The 27,034-nt window shown below is 46.2% G+C and overlaps 1 protein-coding gene across 3 annotated transcripts in view; it reads left to right on the forward strand.

Moving 5' to 3' along the window:
• The first annotated feature begins 682 nt into the window (after positions 1–682).
• MFN2 (mitofusin 2) overlaps positions 683–27,034 on the forward strand; it is a 57,786-nt gene continuing 31,434 nt past the window's right edge. Inside the window, exons 1-6 of one of the 3 annotated variants that reach the window (XM_088457163.1) lie at positions 683–870; positions 1,157–1,322; positions 13,625–13,803; positions 14,188–14,323; positions 14,819–14,981; positions 16,472–16,596. In XM_088457163.1, coding sequence (XP_088313289.1) covers positions 13,629–13,803; positions 14,188–14,323; positions 14,819–14,981; positions 16,472–16,596 — 599 coding nt within the window. In that variant the 5' untranslated portion in view covers positions 683–870; positions 1,157–1,322; positions 13,625–13,628. The remainder of the gene's footprint in view (positions 871–1,156; positions 1,323–13,624; positions 13,804–14,187; positions 14,324–14,818; positions 14,982–16,471; positions 16,597–27,034) is intronic. The other 2 variants (XM_088457164.1, XM_088457162.1) reach the window with 2 other exon arrangements.

The following is a 27,034-nucleotide window of genomic DNA, read 5'->3' on the forward strand; positions in this document are numbered from 1 at the left end:
TGACATCACCACAGCCCCTCACTGACCACAGGGGGTAACATCACCACAGCACTGACTGACCACAGGAGGTGACATCACCACAGCCCCTCACTGACCACAGGGGGTGACATCATCACAGCCCCTCACTGACCACAGGGGGTATCACAGCCCCTCACTGACCACAGGGGGTGACATCACCACAGCCCCTCACTGACCACAGGGGGTGACATCACCACAGCACCCACTGACCACAGGTGGTGACATCATCAGAGCCCCTCACTGACCACAGGGGGTGATATCACCACAGCCCCTCACTGACCACAGGGGGTGATATCTCCTTATCCCATGACTGCCACCAGGGGTTGATATCACCTCACCATTCACTGACCACAAGGGGGTGACATCACCACAGCCCCTCCCTCACTGTCCACCAGGGCGTGACATCACCATAGCCCCTCAGTGACTCCAGGGAGTGACGTCACATCACCACAGCCCCTCAGTGACCCTCAGACCTAGTACCACAAGGACGAATTGAGCGGGAGATAAGTGTCTCCAAAGATCAGGGACGGCGGCCATCCTCCCGGAGACCACCGCAGAACAGGCGTCACTGTCAGGCTCCGGGATAATGGATCCTGGGAGCACGGGGGCTCCAGTATCCAACCAGCGCTCACACTTAGGTCTCGTGTCGTCATTCAGCGTCTCACACAGCCAATCCGTTGCGGCGGGGCGGGGCCTGGACTGGAGGCTGCTTCCTGTACCCTTCAGTGGCTGCTGTCGCTCAGGTGTCAGAGCTGCCAGTGTGATGGGGGAGTGACTGTCTGACCCCAGCACACACCTAGGCTGCCTGGCACTGAGTGGCATGAAGAGCTGGTGATCCTCCCTGCACTAGAGGTAAGAGAGGATCCAGGGGAGGTGGCTCTGCCCTATATACTGCTCACACTCACAGGATGGGAGGGAGGCTTCTAAACACATGTATGTGTAAACTCTCTATATATTATATATATATAATGTATAATTCTATGCCCATGTGATACATTGTACAGTATGATCCTGTCCCATCATAATGGGTGGATTTGTCACACCCTGGTATATTTCCACCCCTTGTCCTGTGATAATGGGCGTGTAGCATGTGGCATTATTGTGGAACATGACATTTCAGCATATTTCTGACGAGCAGGAGAACGTGTAATGTGACATAACGGTGACCTGTACGGTGACGGCAGGATGGCATCACGCTGACGTCTTGCAGGTAGCCAGGTGTCGGTGCTGCTGCTCGGTGGTGAAGAGTCAGCGCACACTGCTGGGTGAGGTACTGCGGAGGTCGCTGCTGCGTGTCGCGTTAGGTATGTGTAGCTATGTGTTGACTTGTACACAATTAAAGGAGAAGCCTGTTCTGGGCCTGGCACTGCTACCAGATGCAAGTGGTGCCCATACATGTCGCTCACTATGTAGAATAGTAGTGAGGGGGATCACCCCAGTATTTGCAGTATGAAATGACTAATAAACATTTAGTTCCTATATACCTGCTGTGTGCGCAGCTTTATAAGGCGATGTATAACGATTCGGGAATCTAGAATAACGTTGCAGCTTGGAGGATTATTGCACAGCTACAGAGTGACTTCTACCAGTATGATCTGCAACACGTTCCCTAGTAATACTGCGTCTGATTCAGCATGGATCGCAATTGCAACCGCGCATGCAGATCGGCCGGTGGTGCGTACTGCACATGCTAACACTGCGATCACGCACATAGCCATCGCAGAGTGAGTGACGGGACGTCGGCATTACAGATGTGAGATAGCAGTAGTGGGCGTCTCTATGCTGGCTGAGCTGTGGCTGATGTTACAGATGTATACACAGGACTGTGAGGTATTACAGATGTGAGATAGCAGTAGTGGGTGTCTCTATGCTGGCTGAGCTGTGGCTGATGTTACAGATGTATACACAGGACTGTGAGGTATTACAGATGTGAGATAGCAGTAGTGGGCGTCTCTATGCTGGCTGAGCTGTGGCTGATGTTACAGATGTATACACAGGACTGTGAGGTATTACAGATGTGAGATAGCAGTAGTGGGTGTCTCTATACTGGCTGAGCTGTGGCTGATGTTACAGATGTATACACAGGACTGTGAGGTATTACAGATGTGAGATAGCAGTAGTGGGTGTCTCTATGCTGGCTGTGCTGTGGCTGATGTTACAGATGTATACACAGGACTGGGAGGTATTACAGATGTGAGATAGCAGTAGTGGTGTCTCTATGCTGGCTGAGCTGTGGCTGATGTTACAGATGTATACACAGGACTGTGAGGTATTACAGATGTGAGATAGCAGTAGTGGGTGTCTCTATGCTGGCTGTGCTGTGACTGATGTTACAGATGTATACACAGGACTGTGAGGTATTACAGATATGAGATAGCAGTAGTGGGCGTCTCTATGCTGGCTGAGCTGTGGCTGATGTTACAGATGTATACACAGGACTGTGAGGTATTACAGATGTGAGATAGCAGTAGTGGGTGTCTCTATGCTGGCTGTGCTGTGGCTGATGTTACAGATGTATACACAGGACTGTGAGGTATTACAGATGTGAGATAGCAGTAGTGGGTGTCTATGCTGGCTGTGCTGTGGCTGATGTTACAGATGTATACACAGGACTGTGAGGTATTACAGACGTGAGATAGCAGTAGTGGGTGTCTCTATGCTGGCTGTGCTGTGGCTGATGTTACAGACATATACACAGGACTGTGAGGTATTACAGATGTGAGATAGCAGTAGTGGGTGTCTCTATGCTGGCTGAGCTGTGGCTGATGTTACAGATGTATACACAGGACTGTGAGGTATTACAGATATGAGATAGCAGTAGTGGGTGTCTCTATGCTGGCTGTGCTGTGGCTGATGTTACAGATGTATACACAGGACTGTGAGGTATTACAGATGTGAGATAGCAGTAGTGGGTGTCTCTATGCTGGCTGAGCTGTGACTGATGTTACAGATGTATACACAGGACTGTGAGGTATTACAGATGTGAGAGAGCAGTAGCGGGTGTCTCTATGCTGGCTGAGCTGTGGCTGATGTTACAGATGTATACACAGGACTGGGAGGTATTACAGATGTGAGATAGCAGTAGTGGTGTCTCTATACTGGCTGAGCTGTGGCTGATGTTACAGATGTATACACAGGACTGTGAGGTATTACAGATGTGAGATAGCAGTAGTGGGTGTCTCTATGCTGGCTGTGCTGTGGCTGATGTTACAGATGTATACACAGGACTGTGATGTATTACAGATGTGAGATAGCAGTAGTGGGTGTCTCTATGCTGGCTGAGCTGTGGCTGATGTTACAGATGTATACACAGGACTGTGAGGTATTACAGATATGAGATAGCAGTAGTGGGTGTCTCTATGCTGGCTGTGCTGTGGCTGATGTTACAGATGTATACACAGGACTGTGAGGTATTACAGATGTGAGATAGCAGTAGTGGGTGTCTCTATGCTGGCTGAGCTGTGACTGATGTTACAGATGTATACACAGGACTGTGAGGTATTACAGATGTGAGAGAGCAGTAGCGGGTGTCTCTATGCTGGCTGAGCTGTGGCTGATGTTACAGATGTATACACAGGACTGGGAGGTATTACAGATGTGAGATAGCAGTAGTGGTGTCTCTATACTGGCTGAGCTGTGGCTGATGTTACAGATGTATACACAGGACTGTGAGGTATTACAGATGTGAGATAGCAGTAGTGGGTGTCTCTATGCTGGCTGTGCTGTGGCTGGTGTTACAGATATATACGCAGGACTGTGAGGTATTACAGATGTGAGATAGCTGTAGTGGGTGTCTCTATGCTGGCTGTGCTGTGGCTGATGTTACAGATATATACACAGTACTGTGAGGTATTACAGTTGTGAGATAGCAGTAGTGGGCGTCTCTATGCTGGCTGAGCTGTGACTGATGTTACAGATGTATACCCAGGACTGTGAGATATTACGGATGTGAGATAGCAGTAGTGGGCGTCTCTATGCTGGCTGAGCTGTGACTGATGTTACAGATGTATACACAGGACTGTGAGGTATTACGGATGTGAGATAGCAGTAGTGGGCGTCTCTATGCTGGCTGTGCTGTGGCTGATGTTACAGATGTATACACAGAACTGTGAGGTATTACGGATGTGAGATAGCAGTAGTGGGTGTTTCTATGCTGGCTGTGCTGTGGCTGATGTTACAGATGTATACACAGGACTGTGAGGTATTACAGATGTGAGATAGCAGTAGTGGGTGTTTCCATGCTGGCTGTGCTGTGGCTGATGTTACAGATGTATACACAGGACTGTGAGATATTACAGATGTGAGATAGCAGTAGTGGGTGTCTCTATGCTGGCTGAGCTGTGACTGATGTTACTGATGTATACACAGGACTGTGAGGTATTAAAGATGTGAGATAGCAGTAGTGGGCGTCTCTATGCTGGCTGAGCTGTGACTGATGTTACTGATGTATACACAGGACTGTGAGGTGTTACAGATGTGAGATAGCAGTAGTGGGTGTCTCTATACTGGCTGAGCTGTGGCTGATGTTACAGATGTATACCCAGGACTGTGAGATATTACAGATGTGAGATAGCAGTAGTGGGTGTCTCTATACTGGCTGAGCTGTGGCTGATGTTACAGATGTATACACAGGACTGTGAGGTATTACAGATGTGAGATAGCAGTAGTGGGTGTCTCTATACTGGCTGAGCTGTGGCTGATGTTACAGATGTATACACAGGACTGTGAGGTATTACAGATGTGAGATAGCAGTAGTGGGTCTCTATGCTGGCTGTGCTGTGGCTGATGTTACTGATGTATACACAGGACTGTGAGGTATTACAGATGTGAGATAGCAGTAGTGGGGGTCTCTATGCTGGCTGAGCTGTGGCTGATGTTACAGATGTATACACAGGACTGTGAGGTATTACAGATGTGAGATAGCAGTAGTGGGGGTCTCTATGCTGGCTGAGCTGTGGCTGATGTTACAGATGTATACACAGGACTGTGAGGTATTACAGATGTGAGATAGCAGTAGTGGCGGTCTCTATGCTGGATGTGCTGTGGCTGATGTTACAGATGTATACACAGGACTGTGAGGTATTACACATGTGAGATAGCAGTAGTGGGCGTCTCTATGCTGGCTGAGCTGTGGCTGATGTTACAGATGTATACACAGGACTGTGAGGTATTACGGATTTGAGATAGCAGTAGTGGGTGTCTCTATGTTGGCTGTGCTGTGGCTGATGTTACTGATCTATACACAGCACTGTGAGGTATTACAGATGTGAGATAGCAGTAGTGGGTGTCTCTATGCTGGCTGTGCTGTGGCTGATGTTACTGATGTATACACAGGACTGTGAGGTATTACAGATGTGAGATAGCAGTAGTGGGTGTCTATGCTGGCTGTGCTGTGGCTGATGTTACAGATGTATACACAGGACTGTGAGGTATTACAGACGTGAGATAGCAGTAGTGGGTGTCTCTATGCTGGCTGAGCTGTGGTTGATGTTACAGATGTATACACAGGACTGTGAGGTATTACAGATGTGAGATAGCAGTAGTGGGCGTCTCTATGCTGGCTGAGCTGTGGCTGATGTTACAGATGTATACACAGGACTGGGAGGTATTACAGATGTGAGATAGCAGTAGAGGGGGTCTCTATATTGGCTGTGCTGTGGCTGTTACAGATGTATACACAGGACTGTGGTATTACAGATGTGAGATAGCAGTAGTGGGGGTCTCTATGCTGGCTGTGCTGTGGCTGATGTTACAGATGTTTACACAGGACTGTGAGGTATTACAGATGTGAGATAGCAGTAGTGGGTGTCTCTATGCTGACTGAGCTGTGGCTGATGTTACAGATGTATACACAGGACTGTGAGGTATTACAGATGTGAGATAGCAGTTGTGGGTGTCTCTATGCTGGCTGTGCTGTGGCTGATGTTACAGATGTATACACAGGACTGTGAGGTATTACAGATGTGAGATAGCAGTAGTGGGTGTCTCTATGCTGGCTGAGCTGTGGCTGATGTTACAGATGTATACACAGGACTGTGAGATATTACAGATGTGAGATAGCAGTAGTGGGTGTCTATGCTGGCTGTGCTATGGCTGATGTTACAGATGTATACACAGGACTTTGAGGTATTACAGATGTGAGATAGCAGTAGAGGGCGTCTCTGTGCTGGCTGAGCTGTGGCTGATGTTACAGATGTATACACATGACTGAGGTATTACAGATGTGAGATAGCAGTAGTGGGTGTCTCTATGCTGGCTGAGCTGTGGCTGATGTTACAGATGTTTACACAGGACTGTGAGGTATTACAGATGTGAGATAGCAGTAGTGGGTGTCTCTATGCTGGCTGAGCTGTGGCTGATGTTACAGATGTATACACAGGTCTGTGAGGTATTACAGATGTGAGATAGCAGTAGTGGGTGTCTTTATGCTGGCTGAGCTGTGGCTGATGTTACAGATGTATACACAGGTCTGTGAGATATTACAGATATGAGATAGCAGTAGTGGGTGTCTCTATGCTGGCTGTGCTGTGGCTGATGTTACAGATGTATACACAGGACTGAGGTATTACAGATATGAGATAGAAGTAGTGGGTGTCTCTATGCTGGCTGAGCTGTGGCTGATGTTACAGATGTATACACAGGACTGTGAGGTCTTACGCATGTGAGAGAGCGGTTGTGGGCGTCTCTATGCTGGCTGAGCTGTGGCTGATGTTACAGATGTATACACAGGACTGTGAGGTATTACAGATGTGAGATAGCAGTAGTGGGTGTCTCTATGCTAGCTGAGCTGTGGCTGATGTTACAGATGTATATACAGGACTGTGAGGTATTACAGATGTGAGATAGCAGTAGTGGGTGTCTCTATGCTGGCTGTGCTGTGGCTGATGTTACAGATGTATACACAGGACTGTGAAGTATTACAGATGTGAGATAGTAGTGGATGTCTATGCTGGCTGAGCTGTGGCTGATGTTACAGATGTATACACTGGACTGTGAGGTATTACAGATGTGAGATAGCAGTAGTGGGTGTCTCTATGCTGGCTGAGCTGTGGCTGATGTTACAGATGTATACACAGGACTGTGAGGTATTACAGATGTGAGATAGCAGTAGTGGGCGTCTCTATGCTGGCTGAGCTGTGGCTGATGTTACAGATGTATACACAGGACTGTGAGGTATTACAGATGTGAGATAGCAGTACTGGGCGTCTCTATGCTGGCTGAGCTGTGGCTGATGTTACAGATGTATACACAGGACTGTGAGGTATTACAGATGTGAGATGGCAGTAGTGGGCGTCTCTATGCTGGCTGAGCTGTGGCTGATGTTACAGATGTATACACAGGACTGTGAGGTATTACAGATGTGAGATAGCAGTAGTGGTGTCTCTATGCTGGCTGTGCTATGGCTGATGTTACAGATGTATACACAGGACTGTGAGGTATTACAGATGTGAGATAGCAGTAGTGGGTGTCTATGCTGGCTGTGCTGTGGCTGATGTTACAGATGTATACACAGGACTGTGAGGTATTACAGATGTGAGATAGCAGTAGTGGTGTCTCTATGCTGGCTGTGCTATGGCTGATGTTACAGATGTATACACAGGACTGTGAGGTATTACAGATGTGAGATGGCAGTAGTGGGTGTCTCTATGCTGGCTGAGCTGTGGCTGATGTTATAGATGTATACACAGGACTGAGGTATTATAGATGTGAGATAGCAGTAGTGGGTGTCTCTATGTTGGCTGAGCTGTGGCTGATGTTACAGACGTATACACAGGACTGTGAGGTATTACAGATGTGAGATAGCAGTAGTGGTGTCTCTATGCTGGCTGTGCTATGGCTGATGATACAGATGTATACACAGGACTGTGAGGTATTACAGATGTGAGAGAGCGGTTGTGGGCGTCTCTATGCTGGCTGTGCTGTGGCTGATGTTACTGATGTATACACAGGACTGTGAGGTATTACAGATGTGAGAGAGCGGTTGTGGGCGTCTCTATGCTGGCTGTGCTGTGGCTGATGTTACAGACGTATACACAGGACTGTGAGGTATTACAGATGTGAGATAGCAGTAGTGGGTGCCTCTATGCTGGCTGAGCTGTGGCTGATGTTACAGATGTATACACATGACTGTGAGGTATTACAGATGTGAGATAGCAGTAGTGGTGTCTCTATGCTGGCTGTGCTGTGGCTGATGTTACTGATGTATACACAGGACTGTGAGGTATTACAGATGTGAAAGAGCAGTAGTGGGTGTCTCTATGCTGGCTGTGCTGTGGCTGATGTTACAGACGTATACACAGGACTGTGAGGTATTACAGATGTGAGATAGCAGTAGTGGGTGTCTCTATGCTGGCTGTGCTGTGGCTGATGTTACAGATGTATACACAGGACTGTGAGGTATTACAGATGTGAGATAGCAGTAGTGGGTGTCTCTATGCTGTCTGAGCTGTGGCTGATGTTACAGATGTATACACAGGACTGTGAGGTATTACAGATGTGAGATAGCAGTAGTGGTGTCTCTATGCTGGCTGTGCTGTGGCTGATGTTACAGATGTATACATAGGACTGTGAGGTATTACAGATGTGAGATAGCAGTAGTGGGTGTCTCTATGCTGGCTGAGCTGTGGCTGATGTTACAGATGTATACACAGGACTGTGAGGTATTACAGATGTGAGATAGCAGTAGTGGGCGTCTCTATGCTGGCTGAGCTGTGGCTGATGTTACAGATATATACACAGGACTGTGAGGTATTACAGATGTGAGATAGCAGTAGTGGGCGTCTCTATGCTGGCTGAGCTGTGGCTGATGTTACTGATGTATACACAGGACTGTGAGGTATTACAGATGTGAGATAGCAGTAGTGGGCGTCTCTATGCTGGCTGAGCTGTGGCTGATGTTACTGATGTATACACAGGACTGTGAGGTATTACAGATGTGAGATAGCAGTAGTGGGTGTCTCTATGCTAGCTGAGCTGTGGCTGATGTTACAGATGTATACACATGACTGTGAGGTATTACAGATGTGAGATAGCAGTAGTGGGTGTCTCTATGCTGGCTGACCGGTTGCAAACAGCATAGTTTCGCAACAGAGCTGCGTGTGTAATCGCAATAGTAATCCATGCTGAATCAGGACCACTGTTGCACCCTATGCTCTGATTACTGTACAGACTGCTGACAACCCCTCAGTGGGTGCCAGATCTGATAGCGCCGGTGGAATGTCTGACGGGTGCAGGGTTCATCGGTAACATAGGAAGCAATCACTGAACAGCAGGTCTGGCAACTCTTGTGCCTGGAGGGCTCATACCTAGGAAGTCTCTGTGCTAATTTTATCTGCTGTCTGACCTCTGCACCACGTGCTTATAGGGCTGTATGGCAGCAGTATAGGGACCCTGCTTACACCCTCCACCCTGGTCAAAGGTTTCCCATATGTTTGGTCTTTATATTGCTGCCTTAGTTCTGCATATGATCTGCAGAGTCTCACACTTGCTAAAGTCACTAAATATTATTGTTCTCAGAAACTAGCGTGATCCGACGAAGGTGCGTAACGCTGCGGCACTACTGCAAGTTGGCAGCCAGTTTCCAGTACAGCTATTGCCATGCGATTCCATGCGAAACAGAACACGCAACTTGTCTGTAACTATAGTGCCATGTGACTCCATGCGATACAGAACACGCAACTTGTCTGTAATTATAGTGCCATGCGCCTCCATGTGATACAGGACATGCAACTTATCTGTAACTATAGTGCCATGTGATACACGACACGCAACTTGTCTGTAACTTTAGTGCCATGCGACTCCATGTGATACAGGACACGCAACTTGTCTGTAACTATAGTGCCATGCGACTCCATGTGATACAGGACACGCAACTTGTCTGTAACTAAAGTACCATGCGACTCCATGTGATACAGGACATGCAACTTGTCTGTAACTATAGTGCCATGTGATACAGGACACTCAACTTGTCTAACTATAGTGCCATGTGATACAGGACACGCAACTTGTCTGTAACTATAGTGCCATGTGATACAGGACACGCAACTTGTTTGTAACTATAGTGCCATGTGATACAGGACACGCAACTTGTTTGTAACTATAGTGCCATGTGATACAGGACACTCAACTTGTCTAACTATAGTGCCATGTGATACAGGACACGCAACTTGTCTGTAACTATAGTGCCATGTGATACAGGACACGCAACTTGTTTGTAACTATAGTGCCATGTGATACAGGACACGCAACTTGTTTGTAACTATAGTGCCATGTGATACAGGACATGCAACTTGTCTGTAACTATAGTGCCATGCGCCTCCATGTGATACAGGACACGCAACTTGTCTGTAACTATAGTGCCATGTGATACAGGACACGCAACTTGTTTGTAACTATAGTGCCATGTGATACAGGACACGCAACTTGTTTGTAACTATAGTGCCATGTGATACAGGACATGCAACTTGTCTGTAACTATAGTGCCATGCGACTCCATGTGATACAGGACACGCAACTTGTCTAACTATAGTGCCATGCGACTCCATGTGATACAGGACATGCAACTTGTCTGTAACTAAAGTACCATGCGACTCCATGTGATACAGGACACGCAACTTGTCTGTAACTATAGTGCCATGCGACTCCATGTGATACAGGACATGCAACTTGTCTGTAACTAAAGTACCATGCGACTCCATGTGATACAGGACACGCAACTTGTCTGTAACTATAGTGCCATGCGACTCCATGTGATACAGGACACGCAACTTGTCTGTAACTAAAGTACCATGCGACTCCATGTGATACAGGACATGCAACTTGTCTGTAACTATAGTGCCATGTGATACAGGACACGCAACTTGTCTAACTATAGTGCCATGTGATACAGGACACGCAACTTGTCTGTAACTATAGTGCCATGTGATACAGGACACGCAACTTGTTTGTAACTATAGTGCCATGTGATACAGGACATGCAACTTGTCTGTAACTATAGTGCCATGCGCCTCCATGTGATACAGGACACGCAACTTGTCTGTAACTATAGTGCCATGCGCCTCCATGTGATACAGGACACGCAACTTGTCTGTAACTATAGTGCCATGCGACTCCATGTGATACAGGACACGCAACTTGTCTGTAACTAAAGTACCATGCGACTCCATGTGATACAGGACACGCAACTTGTCTGTAACTAAAGTACCATGTGATACAGGACACGCAACTTGTCTGTAACTATAGTGCCATGTGATACAGGACACGCAACTTGTTTGTAACTATAGTGCCATGCGACTCCATGTGATACAGGACACGCAACTTGTCTGTAACTATAGTGCCATGTGATACAGGACACGCAACTTGTCTGTAACTATAGTGCCATGTGATACAGGACATGCAACTTGTCTGTAACTATAGTGCCATGTGATACAGGACACGCAACTTGTCTGTAACTATAGTGCCATGTGATACAGGACACGCAACTTGTCTGTGACTATAGTGCCATGTGATACAGGACACGCAACTTGTCTGTAACTATAGTGCCATGCGCCTCCATGTGATACAAGACACGCAACTTGTCTGTAACTATAGTGCCATGTGATACAGGACACGCAACTTGTCTGTAACTATAGTGCCATGCGCCTCCATGTGATACAAGACACGCAACTTGTATGTAACTATAGTGCCATGTGATACAGGACATGCAACTTGTCTGTAACTATAGTGCCATGTGATACAGGACACGCAACTTGTCTGTAACTATAGTGCCATGCGCCTCCATGTGATACAGGACACGCAACTTGTCTGTAACTATAGTGCCATGTGATACAGGACACGCAACTTGTCTGTAACTATAGTGCCATGCGCCTCCATGTGATACAGGACACGCAACTTGTCTGTAACTATAGTGCCATGTGATACAGGACACGCAACTTGTCTGTAACTATAGTGCCATGTGATACAGGACAGCAACTTGTCTGTAACTATAGTGCCATGCGCCTCCATGTGATACAGGACATGCAACTTGTCTGTAACTATAGTGCCATGTGATACAGGACACGCAACTTGTCTGTAACTATAGTGCCATGTGATACAGGACATGCAACTTGTCTGTAACTATAGTGCCATGTGATACAGGACACGCAACTTGTCTGTAACTATAGTGCCATGCGCCTCCATGTGATACAGGACATGCAACTTGTCTGTAACTATAGTGCCATGCGCCTCCATGTGATACAGGACATGCAACTTGTCTGTAACTATAGTGCCATGCGCCTCCATGTGATACAGGACACGCAACTTGTCTGTAACTATAGTGCCATGTGATACAGGACACGCAACTTGTCTGTAACTATAGTGCCATGTGATACAGGACACGCAACTTGTCTGTAACTATAGTGCCATGTGATACAGGACACGCAACTTGTCTGTAACTATAGTGCCATGTGATACAGGACACGCAACTTGTCTGTAACTATAGTGCCATGTGATACAGGACACGCAACTTGTCTGTAACTATAGTGCCATGTGATACAGGACACGCAACTTGTCTGTAACTATAGTGCCATGCGCCTCCATGTGATACAGGACACGCAACTTGTCTGTAACTATAGTGCCATGTGATACAGGACATGCAACTTGTCTGTAACTATAGTGCCATGTGATACAGGACACGCAACTTGTCTGTAACTATAGTGCCATGTGATACAGGACACGCAACTTGTCTGTAACTATAGTGCCATGTGATACAGGACACGCAACTTGTCTGTAACTATAGTGCCATGTGATACAGGACACGCAACTTGTCTGTAACTATAGTGCCATGTGATACAGGACACGCAACTTGTCTGTAACTATAGTGCCATGTGATACAGGACACGCAACTTGTCTGTAACTATAGTGCCATGCGCCTCCATGTGATACAGGACACGCAACTTGTCTGTAACTATAGTGCCATGCGCCTCCATGCGATACATAAGCTGCGGGTTTTCCATACAAAGGGCCTGATTTACAGTTAGGGGCAAACCCATGTTGCACAAAAGGGGGTACGTTTAAAACGTGTGACAGTGAGAGATGCGGGCGTCCTTGCGCCACTGAACACCCCCAAAGCTGAGTGCTAGCGTCGCAGCCGGCCGTACCTGCCCTGCAGGGAGACAGACCATTGCACCCGCACCCTGTAGCTGGATGGCTCATAGCTCATGTGGCACAAAATGTGTCATTTGTGGCTCCTCAAAGTTGTAGATCACAAATAAGCAACCTGTGACTATAGCCGGGCCTGCTGGTACTTGTAGTTGTTTAGCATAAGCCCAGTTACTCACTTGTACTATGCTTGTGTATTTTTGTTTCTTAAAAAGAAAGATAGTGCCAATGTACAATGTATAACCTTTCTATCTAATCTGACATGTTGGGTACATGCTACACCTGCAGTAATGAATAGACCCATTGGGGTAATATACAGCTATATATCTACTGCGTATTGTTTCATTATTAGTGTCGCTAACCTATGTTAGTAATATATAGGATTTAGCGGCTGGTCTCGGGGTATTATAGCTGCTCAGTACAGGAATATAGACTGTAATGTAACGTCCATGTTTCTGATCCTCCCCAGCGCAATGTCCCTTTTGTTTGCCCGATCAACATCTAAAGTCTCCACGAAGAAAGATAAGCGATACATGGCGGAAGTTAGCGCCTCTCCCCTTAAGCACTTTGTCACTGCCAAGAAGAAGATTAATGGCATCTTCGACCAGCTCGGTGCCTACATCCAGGAGAGCTTCAGCTTCCTGGAGGGTAAGACGGAGAGAGAAACGTTATTTCCTATCATTTGACTTCTTGTGGAATTGTTTTCTGAGTACGTTCAGTAGGTTTTAGCTACAGTCACTGTATAGTTCTATACACCCTCTCTTCATAAGGCGGAGAGGCACCACCCGGGCTCATTTACCCCATCTTTCTGTCCCTATGTATGCAGTAGACCAGCTCGGCCATGTTGTCAGGACGTCACTCTAGGCATACAAGTACACCACTTTCCTGGCGGCCGCACACAGCCATATTGTGGGCTGAGCTCAGTGTCAGACCATTTGTAGTGTCTTCCACAGGGATATAATAGGCTGCATTCTTATTGGGCCAGACAACAAGATGGCCGCCGTTACCTTTTTTGTTTTTGTCCTGGTCTAGAAACGTACCAGAATCCTGAGCTGGACCCAGTCGCCTCGGAGGAGCAGGTGCTGGAAGTGAAGGGTTATCTAACCAACGTGAAAGGCATCAGTGAAGTGCTGGCGCGACGCCACATGAAAGTCGCCTTTTTTGGCAGGTAAGATCGCCCGCCTTGGTATTTACTGCAAAGGTTGTGGAACAAGTTGCACTTTTGTCTGATTTGTATAATAATGAATATCTATGTGTGCTGGAGCTTTCCCCGGTGCTCTTCCACGCACGTCCACTGCGCTGCAACTTTGTTTGTGGTACTTTAGTACATTCCAGACTCTTTGAGATGGGAATAAGCCCTATTAATACCAGCCCATGGTAGGGACTGGCAGTCAGGGTTGTGGTGCATCGTCTCACTGTTCCAGCAAACCTTTTACACTCTCCACTTTAAAAATGGCTGCAGATGGGGATTGTGCGCTAGAGAAGCAGTTGCTGGCCGCAGGCAGGAGGACCGGCTATTGGACGGTCCCTGGGAAGGTGATAAAACTCCCGAGCAGCAAGGGTCCCGGGCATGAAGAGGGTGGTGGGTGTAACAATGAAGTAACTGTAAGGTTGGGATCTTGCTATAGATGCAGCATAACTGTGCGTTGTCTCTCTGTTCTAGGACCAGCAATGGAAAAAGCACTGTGATTAATGCCATGTTGTGGGACAAGGTTCTCCCATCGGGTATTGGTCATACTACTAACTGCTTCCTGCGTGTGGAGGGCACAGAGGGGAGCGAGGCCTATCTCCTGACGGACGGATCAGAGGAGAAGAGGAGCGTTAAGGTAAATGCTGGACAAGGGGCAGTTAATGTTCTCCATATACCAGGTGGGATGGAAGTGTCGTCCTTGTATGAACGTGTAATTACATCATTGTGTGTATGAGGTACAGCTGTGGGGTTGTGTATATGGGAGACCTGCTGGAAGGAGAGTGAGGAGTTACGAGATATCATGGCGCTAATGGGTCAGTCATCCTGGGTTTTGTTTGTTACTATGTCTGGTGGGACATGTATGGGGCTGTCTCTGCCCTCCCCCTGGTGCACGTTTCTGCCCGCTCAGTGGGTTCCTCAGCTGTTACATTGTATGTACAAGGGGCCTGATACAGTGGACCCTACAGCGCACCCGCGCATCGAGCTGTATGATAGTGGTTGCAGTTGCGTAGGGGTCACTGCGAATCATCTGCGTTTCTGGTCCGTCTTATGGGCGTGTCATGTGCGTGTAAGTGCATTCGGCTGCGTTCTGTTTTGCAGCACCCCACCCGCAGTGGCCATTTGTTGAGTGATTTCAGATGGATACACTGTACGACCCATAGGCTGTGTGAGGGGTTGATGGTGCGACCATAGTGGGGTGTTTGTAACCTACAGCAGAATTGCACTGCGCTCCGATAATGGAATTGGGCGTCTCAGGGTTAATTTTTCTCCTGCTTATTGTCTGGGTTCGGCTGCTCTTTGAGCCGGCAGCTCTTTCCAGCAAGTTCTCCAAAGCCGTCCTGCTCACAGTTCCCTCTTCCCAGCAGCCAGTGGTACCATCATTGTGCTTTAGCCCTACCAGTTCCTGGGAGGCAGCAATTCACCCCTGGGCTGTGGTGCATGGCCTGCGGGTCTGACAGTCCCAGGTCTCTCAGGAGTCCCGTCACTCGGATGCCGCCTTTGTCAGTTATGGGGGACTTGGGAGGAGGCATCTCATCCCTTCTCAGTTAATCTCCTGCTGGGTCAGGCCAGCAATCTCTGTCACATGCCTATTCAGTGGTGGGGGTACCAGTCTCTACCAGGCCAGCCAGACCAGCTGTGTATAGTGGCCACCTGTTGGCCCCCACACATGATGCAGCCTTGGTGGGTCTTGAAGTTGGCTGTTCATTGGTGGGTATGCATCACCTGTAAAGGACACAGGCCATTCAGCCATATTAAAGGGTGCCTGTCACCTAGACGCAGTGGAGCAGCCATTTTGTGGCCTAAACCATTGTCTATGATTCTTTTGGGGCTAAAGTGACACTAAAAGTGTAGGAGAACCCATGTGTCTTATCCCTGAGTGATGTCTGTACTCTCTAGTGATTGATCACTTCCTTGTGTGTAAGTACTGCTACCTGTGCCTATAAAACAAGGGAACGCGCGAGACTCATTGGTTTGATTCTGTAGTAGCAGAATAGGGGTGTGATAACTTTTGCAGATGCTCGTGGGTGTTACAAGACACAATTGTCTGTTGTGCTTATTGTATTTTAACTTTAGTTGTGGCTAATGTGATAATTCCATTACTACCATGTCCATTTCCAACCTCAGACGGTGAACCAGCTGGCCCACGCACTTCACCAGGATGATCTACTAGATTCCGGCTCCCTGGTCAGTGTCATGTGGCCGAACTCCAAGTGCCATCTCCTGAAGGATGACCTGGTGTTGATGGACAGGTGAGGGCCATTAGGCGGATCTATTGTCTCTGGGTTATTGTGACGCTATTTCCAAGGTTCCCTCCATGCAAGCGGTTTCTCACGCTGAGTTCCAGGCGCCTGGACATGGATCTTAATGTCACACTATTTCTCCGACCGTTTTCTGGAATTGGGATGCAGCTCCGGAGCCGCTTGTGATGTGCCGGGAGTGATGTGACGGCATTAATGGTCTCTTCTCTCCTGTACATTGTGTATGTGATGTGATGGGAGTGATGTGACAGCATTAATGGTCTCTCCTCTCCTGTACATTGTGTATGTGATGTGACAGCATTAATGGTCTCTACTCTCCTGTACATTGTGTATGTGATGTGATGGGAGTGATGTGACAGCATTAATGGTCTCTCCTCTCCTGTACATTGTGTATGTGATGTGACAGCATTAATGGTCTCTTCTCTCCTGTACATTGTGTATGTGATGTGATGGGAGTGATGTGACAGCATTAATGGTCTCTTCTCTCCTGTACATTGTGTATGTGATGTGACGGGAGTGATGTGACAGCATTAATGGTCTCTCCTCTCCTGTACATTGTGTATGTGATGTGACGGGAGTGATGTGACAGCATTAATGGTATCTCCTCTCCTGTACATTGTGTATGTGATGTGACAGCATTAATGGTCTCTTCTCTCCTGTACATTGTGTATGTGATGTGACGGGAGTGATGTGACAGCATTAATGGTCTCTTCTCTCCTGTACATTGTGTATGTGATGTGACGGGAGTGATGTGACAGCATTAATGGTCTCTTCTCTCCTGTACATTGTGTATGTGATGTGACAGCATTAATGGTCTCTCCTCTCCTGTACATTGTGTATGTGATGTGACGGGAGTGATGTGACAGCATTAATGGTCTCTTCTCTCCTGTACATTGTGTATGTGATGTGACAGCATTAATGGTCTCTCCTCTCCTGTACATTGTGTATGTGATGTGACAGCATTAATGGTCTCTTCTCTCCTGTACATTGTGTATGTGATGTGACGGGAGTGATGTGACAGCATTAATGGTCTCTTCTCTCCTGTACATTGTGTATGTGATGTGACAGCATTAATGGTCTCTTCTCTCCTGTACATTGTGTATGTGATGTGACGGGAGTGATGTGACAGCATTAATGGTCTCTCCTCTCCTGTACATTGTGTATGTGATGTGATGGGAGTGATGTGACGGCATTAATGGTCTCTTCTCTCCTGTACATTGTGTATGTGATGTGATGGGAGTGATGTGACAGCATTAATGGTCTCTCCTCTCCTGTACATTGTGTATGTGATGTGACAGCATTAATGGTCTCTTCTCTCCTGTACATTGTGTATGTGATGTGACAGCATTAATGGTCTCTCCTCTCCTGTACATTGTGTATGTGATGTGACGGGAGTGATGTGACAGCATTAATGGTCTCTTCTCTCCTGTACATTGTGTATGTGATGTGATGGGAGTGATGTGACGGCATTAATGGTCTCTCCTCTCCTGTACATTGTGTATGTGATGTGACAGCATTAATGGTCTCTTCTCTCCTGTACATTGTGTATGTGATGTGATGGGAGTGATGTGACAGCATTAATGGTCTCTTCTCTCCTGTACATTGTGTATGTGATGTGACAGCATTAATGGTCTCTTCTCTCCTGTACATTGTGTATGTGATGTGACGGGAGTGATGTGACAGCATTAATGGTCTCTTCTCTCCTGTACATTGTGTATGTGATGTGACGGGAGTGATGTGACAGCATTAATGGTCTCTCCTCTCCTGTACATTGTGTATGTGATGTGACGGGAGTGATGTGACAGCATTAATGGTCTCTCCTCTCCTGTACATTGTGTATGTGATGTGACGGGAGTGATGTGACAGCATTAATGGTCTCTTCTCTCCTGTACATTGTGTATGTGATGTGACGGGAGTGATGTGACAGCATTAATGGTCTCTCCTCTCCTGTACATTGTGTATGTGATGTGACGGGAGTGATGTGACAGCATTAATGGTCTCTCCTCTCCTGTACATTGTGTATGTGATGTGACAGCATTAATGGTCTCTTCTCTCCTGTACATTGTGTATGTGATGTGACGGGAGTGATGTGACAGCATTAATGGTCTCTTCTCTCCTGTACATTGTGTATGTGATGTGACGGGAGTGATGTGACAGCATTAATGGTCTCTTCTCTCCTGTACATTGTGTATGTGATGTGACAGCATTAATGGTCTCTCCTCTCCTGTACATTGTGTATGTGATGTGACGGGAGTGATGTGACAGCATTAATGGTCTCTTCTCTCCTGTACATTGTGTATGTGATGTGACGGGAGTGATGTGACAGCATTAATGGTCTCTTCTCTCCTGTACATTGTGTATGTGATGTGACGGGAGTGATGTGACAGCATTAATGGTCTCTCCTCTCCTGTACATTGTGTATGTGATGTGACAGCATTAATGGTCTCTTCTCTCCTGTACATTGTGTATGTGATGTGACGGGAGTGATGTGACAGCATTAATGGTCTCTTCTCTCCTGTACATTGTGTATGTGATGTGACGGGAGTGATGTGACAGCATTAATGGTCTCTCCTCTCCTGTACATTGTGTATGTGATGTGATGGGAGTGATGTGACGGCATTAATGGTCTCTTCTCTCCTGTACATTGTGTATGTGATGTGATGGGAGTGATGTGACAGCATTAATGGTCTCTCCTCTCCTGTACATTGTGTATGTGATGTGACAGCATTAATGGTCTCTTCTCTCCTGTACATTGTGTATGTGATGTGACAGCATTAATGGTCTCTCCTCTCCTGTACATTGTGTATGTGATGTGACGGGAGTGATGTGACAGCATTAATGGTCTCTTCCTCTCCTGTACATTGTGTATGTGATGTGACGGGAGTGATGTGACAGCATTAATGGTCTCTTCTCTCCTGTACATTGTGTATGTGATGTGACGGGAGTGATGTGACAGCATTAATGGTCTCTCCTCTCCTGTACATTGTGTATGTGATGTGACGGGAGTGATGTGACAGCATTAATGGTCTCTTCTCTCCTGTACATTGTGTATGTGATGTGATGGGAGTGATGTGACAGCATTAATGGTCTCTCCTCTCCTGTACATTGTGTATGTGATGTGACAGCATTAATGGTCTCTCCTCTCCTGTACATTGTGTATGTGATGTGATGGGAGTGATGTGACAGCATTAATGGTCTCTTCTCTCCTGTACATTGTGTATGTGATGTGACGGGAGTGATGTGACAGCATTAATGGTCTCTTCTCTCCTGTACATTGTGTATGTGATGTGATGGGAGTGATGTGACAGCATTAATGGTCTCTTCTCTCCTGTACATTGTGTATGTGATGTGACGGGAGTGATGTGACAGCATTAATGGTCTCTCCTCTCCTGTACATTGTCTATGTGATGTGACGGGAGTGATGTGACAGCATTAATGGTCTCTTCTCTCCTGTACATTGTGTATGTGATGTGACAGCATTAATGGTCTCTTCTCTCCTGTACATTGTGTATGTAATGTGATGGGAGTGATGTGACAGCATTAATGGTCTCTTCTCTCCTGTACATTGTGTATGTGATGTGACAGCATTAATGGTCTCTTCTCTCCTGTACATTGTGTATGTGATGTGATGGGAGTGATGTGACGGCATTAATGGTCTCTTCTCTCCTGTACATTGTGTATGTGATGTGACGGGAGTGATGTGACAGCATTAATGGTCTCTCCTCTCCTGTACATTGTGTATGTGATGTGATGGGAGTGATGTGACAGCATTAATGGTCTCTCCTCTCCTGTACATTGTGTATGTGATGTGACGGGAGTGATGTGACAGCATTAATGGTCTCTTCTCTCCTGTACATTGTGTATGTGATGTGATGGGAGTGATGTGACAGCATTAATGGTCTCTTCTCTCCTGTACATTGTGTATGTGATGTGACGGGAGTGATGTGACAGCATTAATGGTCTCTCCTCTCCTATACATTGTGTATGTGATGTGACGGGAGTGATGTGACAGCATTAATGGTCTCTTCTCTCCTGTACATTGTGTATGTGATGTGATGGGAGTGATGTGACAGCATTAATGGTCTCTTCTCTCCTGTACATTGTGTATGTGATGTGACAGCATTAATGGTCTCTCCTCTCCTGTACATTGTGTATGTGATGTGACAGCATTAATGGTCTCTCCTCTCCTGTACATTGTGTATGTGATGTGACGGGAGTGATGTGACAGCATTAATGGTCTCTCCTCTCCTGTACATTGTGTATGTGATGTGATGGGAGTGATGTGACAGCATTAATGGTCTCTCCTCTCCTGTACATTGTGTATGTGATGTGACGGGAGTGATGTGACAGCATTAATGGTCTCTTCCTCTCCTGTACATTGTGTATGTGATGTGACGGGAGTGATGTGACAGCATTAATGGTCTCTTCTCTCCTGTACATTGTGTATGTGATGTGACGGGAGTGATGTGACAGCATTAATGGTCTCTCCTCTCCTGTACATTGTGTATGTGATGTGACGGGAGTGATGTGACAGCATTAATGGTCTCTTCTCTCCTGTACATTGTGTATGTGATGTGACGGGAGTGATGTGACAGCATTAATGGTCTCTTCTCTCCTGTACATTGTGTATGTGATGTGATGGGAGTGATGTGACAGCATTAATGGTCTCTCCTCTCCTGTACATTGTGTATGTGATGTGATGGGAGTGATGTGACAGCATTAATGGTCTCTTCTCTCCTGTACATTGTGTATGTGATGTGATGGGAGTGATGTGACAGCATTAATGGTCTCTTCTCTCCTGTACATTGTGTATGTGATGTGACGGGAGTGATGTGACAGCATTAATGGTCTCTTCTCTCCTGTACATTGTGTATGTGATGTGACAGCATTAATGGTCTCTTCTCTCCTGTACATTGTGTATGTAATGTGATGGGAGTGATGTGACAGCATTAATGGTCTCTTCTCTCCTGTACATTGTGTATGTGATGTGATGGGAGTGATGTGACGGCATTAATGGTCTCTTCTCTCCTGTACATTGTGTATGTGATGTGATGGGAGTGATGTGACGGCATTAATGGTCTCTTCTCTCCTGTACATTGTGTATGTGATGTGACGGGAGTGATGTGACAGCATTAATGGTCTCTCCTCTCCTGTACATTGTGTATGTGATGTGACAGCATTAATGGTCTCTTCTCTCCTGTACATTGTGTATGTGATGTGATGGGAGTGATGTGACAGCATTAATGGTCTCTTCTCTCCTGTACATTGTGTATGTGATGTGACGGGAGTGATGTGACAGCATTAATGGTCTCTTCTCTCCTATACATTGTGTATGTGATGTGATGGGAGTGATGTGACGGCATTAATGGTCTCTCCTCTCCTGTACATTGTGTATGTGATGTGACAGCATTAATGGTCTCTCCTCTCCTGTACATTGTGTATGTGATGTGACGGGAGTGATGTGACAGCATTAATGGTCTCTTCTCTCCTGTACATTGTGTATGTGATGTGACGGGAGTGATGTGACAGCATTAATGGTCTCTCCTCTCCTGTACATTGTGTATGTGATGTGACAGCATTAATGGTCTCTCCTCCTGTACATTGTGTATGTGATGTGACGGGAGTGATGTGACAGCATTAATGGTCTCTTCTCTCCTGTACATTGTGTATGTGATGTGACAGCATTAATGGTCTCTTCTCTCCTGTACATTGTGTATGTGATGTGACGGGAGTGATGTGACGGCATTAATAGTCTCTTCTCTCCTGTACATTGTGTATGTGATGTGATGGGAGTGATGTGACAGCATTAATGGTCTCTTCTCTCCTATACATTGTGTATGTGATGTGACGGGAGTGATGTGACGGCATTAATGGTCTCTTCTCTCCTATACATTGTGTATGTGATGTGATGGGAGTGATGTGACAGCATTAATGGTCTCTTCTCTCCTATACATTGTGTATGTGATGTGACGGGAGTGATGTGACGGCATTAATGGTCTCTTCTCTCCTGTACATTGTGTATGTGATGTGACGGGAGTGATGTGACGGCATTAATGGTCTCTTCTCTCCTGTACATTGTGTATGTGATGTGATGGGAGTGATGTGACAGCATTAATGGTCTCTTCTCTCCTGTACATTGTGTATGTGATGTGACGGGAGTGATGTGACAGCATTAATGGTCTCTCCTCTCCTGTACATTGTGTATGTGATGTGACGGGAGTGATGTGACAGCATTAATGGTCTCTTCTCTCCTATACATTGTGTATGTGATGTGATGGGAGTGATGTGACGGCATTAATGGTCTCTCCTCTCCTGTACATTGTGTATGTGATGTGACGGGAGTGATGTGACAGCATTAATGGTCTCTTCTCTCCTATACATTGTGTATGTGATGTGATGGGAGTGATGTGACGGCATTAATGGTCTCTCCTCTCCTGTACATTGTGTATGTGATGTGATGGGAGTGATGTGACAGCATTAATGGTCTCTTCTCTCCTGTACATTGTGTATGTGATGTGACGGGAGTGATGTGACAGCATTAATGGTCTCTTCTCTCCTGTACATTGTGTATGTGATGTGACGGGAGTGATGTGACAGCATTAATGGTCTCTCCTCTCCTGTACATTGTGTATGTGATGTGACGGGAGTGATGTGACAGCATTAATGGTCTCTTCTCTCCTGTACATTGTGTATGTGATGTGACAGCATTAATGGTCTCTCCTCTCCTGTACATTGTGTATGTGATGTGACAGCATTAATGGTCTCTCCTCTCCTGTACATTGTGTATGTGATGTGACAGCATTAATGGTCTCTCCTCTCCTGTACATTGTGTATGTGATGTGACGGGAGTGATGTGACAGCATTAATGGTCTCTCCTCTCCTGTACATTGTGTATGTGATGTGATGGGAGTGATGTGACGGCATTAATGGTCTCTTCTCTCCTGTACATTGTGTATGTGATGTGACAGCATTAATGGTCTCTTCTCTCCTGTACATTGTGTATGTGATGTGATGGGAGTGATGTGACGGCATTAATGGTCTCTTCTCTCCTGTACATTGTGTATGTGATGTGACGGGAGTGATGTGACAGCATTAATGGTCTCTCCTCTCCTGTACATTGTGTATGTGATGTGATGGGAGTGATGTGACGGCATTAATGGTCTCTTCTCTCCTGTACATTGTGTATGTGATGTGACGGGAGTGATGTGACAGCATTAATGGTCTCTTCTCTCCTGTACATTGTGTATGTGATGTGACAGCATTAATGGTCTCTCCTCTCCTGTACATTGTGTATGTGATGTGATGGGAGTGATGTGACAGCATTAATGGTCTCTCCTCTCCTGTACATTGTGTATGTGATGTGATGGGAGTGATGTGACAGCATTAATGGTCTCTTCTCTCCTGTACATTGTGTATGTGATGTGACAGCATTAATGGTCTCTCCTCTCCTGTACATTGTGTATGTGATGTGACGGGAGTGATGTGACAGCATTAATGGTCTCTTCTCTCCTGTACATTGTGTATGTGATGTGATGGGAGTGATGTGACAGCATTAATGGTCTCTTCTCTCCTGTACATTGTGTATGTGATGTGACGGGAGTGATGTGACAGCATTAATGGTCTCTCCTCTCCTGTACATTGTGTATGTGATGTGATGGGAGTGATGTGACAGCATTAATGGTCTCTCCTCTCCTGTACATTGTGTATGTGATGTGACGGGAGTGATGTGACAGCACTAATGGTCTCTTCTCTCCTGTACATTGTGTATGTGATGTGACAGCATTAATGGTCTCTCCTCTCCTGTACATTGTGTATGTGATGTGATGGGAGTGATGTGACAGCATTAATGGTCTCTTCTCTCCTGTACATTGTGTATGTGATGTGACGGGAGTGATGTGACAGCATTAATGGTCTCTTCTCTCCTGTACATTGTGTATGTGATGTGACAGCATTAATGGTCTCTTCTCTCCTGTACATTGTGTATGTGATGTGATGGGAGTGATGTGACAGCATTAATGGTCTCTCCTCTCCTGTACATTGTGTATGTGATGTGACAGGAGTGATGTGACAGCATTAATGGTCTCTTCTCTCCTGTACATTGTGTATGTGATGTGACAGCATTAATGGTCTCTCCTCTCCTGTACATTGTGTATGTGATGTGACGGGAGTGATGTGACAGCATTAATGGTCTCTTCTCTCCTGTACATTGTGTATGTGATGTGACAGCATTAATGGTCTCTTCTCTCCTGTACATTGTGTATGTGATGTGACGGGAGTGATGTGACAGCATTAATGGTCTCTCCTCTCCTGTACATTGTGTATGTGATGTGACGGGAGTGATGTGACGGCATTAATGGTCTCTCCTCTCCTGTACATTGTGTATGTGATGTGACAGCATTAATGGTCTCTTCTCTCCTGTACATTGTGTATGTGATGTGACAGCATTAATGGTCTCTCCTCTCCTGTACATTGTGTATGTGATGTGATGGGAGTGATGTGACAGCATTAATGGTCTCTTCTCTCCTGTACATTGTGTATGTGATGTGATGGGAGTGATGTGACAGCATTAATGGTCTCTTCTCTCCTGTACATTGTGTATGTGATGTGACGGGAGTGATGTGACAGCATTAATGGTCTCTTCTCTCCTGTACATTGTGTATGTGATGTGACAGCATTAATGGTCTCTTCTCTCCTGTACATTGTGTATGTGATGTGACGGGAGTGATGTGACAGCATTAATGGTCTCTCCTCTCCTGTACATTGTGTATGTGATGTGACAGGAGTGATGTGACAGCATTAATGGTCTCTTCTCTCCTGTACATTGTGTATGTGATGTGATGGGAGTGATGTGACAGCATTAATGGTCTCTCCTCTCCTGTACATTGTGTATGTGATGTGACAGGAGTGATGTGACAGCATTAATGGTCTCTTCTCTCCTGTACATTGTGTATGTGATGTGACAGCATTAATGGTCTCTCCTCTCCTGTACATTGTGTATGTGATGTGACGGGAGTGATGTGACAGCATTAATGGTCTCTTCTCTCCTGTACATTGTGTATGTGATGTGACGGGAGTGATGTGACAGCATTAATGGTCTCTCCTCTCCTGTACATTGTGTATGTGATGTGACGGGAGTGATGTGACAGCATTAATGGTCTCTTCTCTCCTGTACATTGTGTATGTGATGTGACGGGAGTGATGTGACGGCATTAATGGTCTCTCCTCTCCTGTACATTGTGTATGTGATGTGACGGGAGTGATGTGCCAGCATTAATGGTCTCTCCTCTCCTGTACATTGTGTATGTGATGTGACGGGAGTGATGTGACAGCATTAATGGTCTCTCCTCTCCTGTACATTGTGTATGTGATGTGATGGGAGTGATGTGACAGCATTAATGGTCTCTTCTCTCCTGTACATTGTGTATGTGATGTGACGGGAGTGATGTGACAGCATTAATGGTCTCTTCTCTCCTGTACATTGTGTATGTGATGTGACGGGAGTGATGTGACAGCATTAATGGTCTCTTCTCTCCTGTACATTGTGTATGTGATGTGATGGGAGTGATGTGACAGCATTAATGGTCTCTTCTCTCCTGTACATTGTGTATGTGATGTGACAGCATTAATGGTCTCTTCTCTCCTGTACATTGTGTATGTGATGTGACGGGAGTGATGTGACAACATTAATGGTCTCTTCTCTCCTGTACATTGTGTATGTGATGTGACAGCATTAATGGTCTCTTCTCTCCTGTACATTGTGTATGTGATGTGACGGGAGTGATGTGACAGCATTAATGGTCTCTTCTCTCCTGTACATTGTGTATGTGATGTGACGGGAGTAATGTGACGGCATTAATGGTCTCTCCTCTCCTGTACATTGTGTATGTGATGTGATGGGAGTGATGTGACAGCATTAATGGTCTCTCCTCTCCTGTACATTGTGTATGTGATGTGATGGGAGTGATGTGACAGCATTAATGGTCTCTCCTCTCCTGTACATTGTGTATGTGATGTGATGGGAGTGATGTGACAGCATTAATAGTCTCTTCTCTCCTGTACATTGTGTATGTGATGTGATGGGAGTGATGTGACAGCATTAATGGTCTCTCCTCTCCTGTACATTGTGTATGTGATGTGACGGGAGTGATGTGCCAGCATTAATGGTCTCTCCTCTCCTGTACATTGTGTATGTGATGTGACGGGAGTGATGTGACAGCATTAATGGTCTCTTCTCTCCTGTACATTGTGTATGTGATGTGACGGGAGTGATGTGACAGCATTAATGGTCTCTCCTCTCCTGTACATTGTGTATGTGATGTGATGGGAGTGATGTGACAGCATTAATGGTCTCTCCTCTCCTGTACATTGTGTATGTGATGTGATGGGAGTGATGTGACAGCATTAATGGTCTCTTCTCTCCTGTACATTG

This window comes from Taudactylus pleione, unplaced genomic scaffold (assembly GCF_031769625.1).
Source record: "Taudactylus pleione unplaced genomic scaffold, aTauple2 ptg000740l, whole genome shotgun sequence".
Lineage (NCBI taxonomy): Eukaryota > Metazoa > Chordata > Amphibia > Anura > Myobatrachidae > Taudactylus > Taudactylus pleione.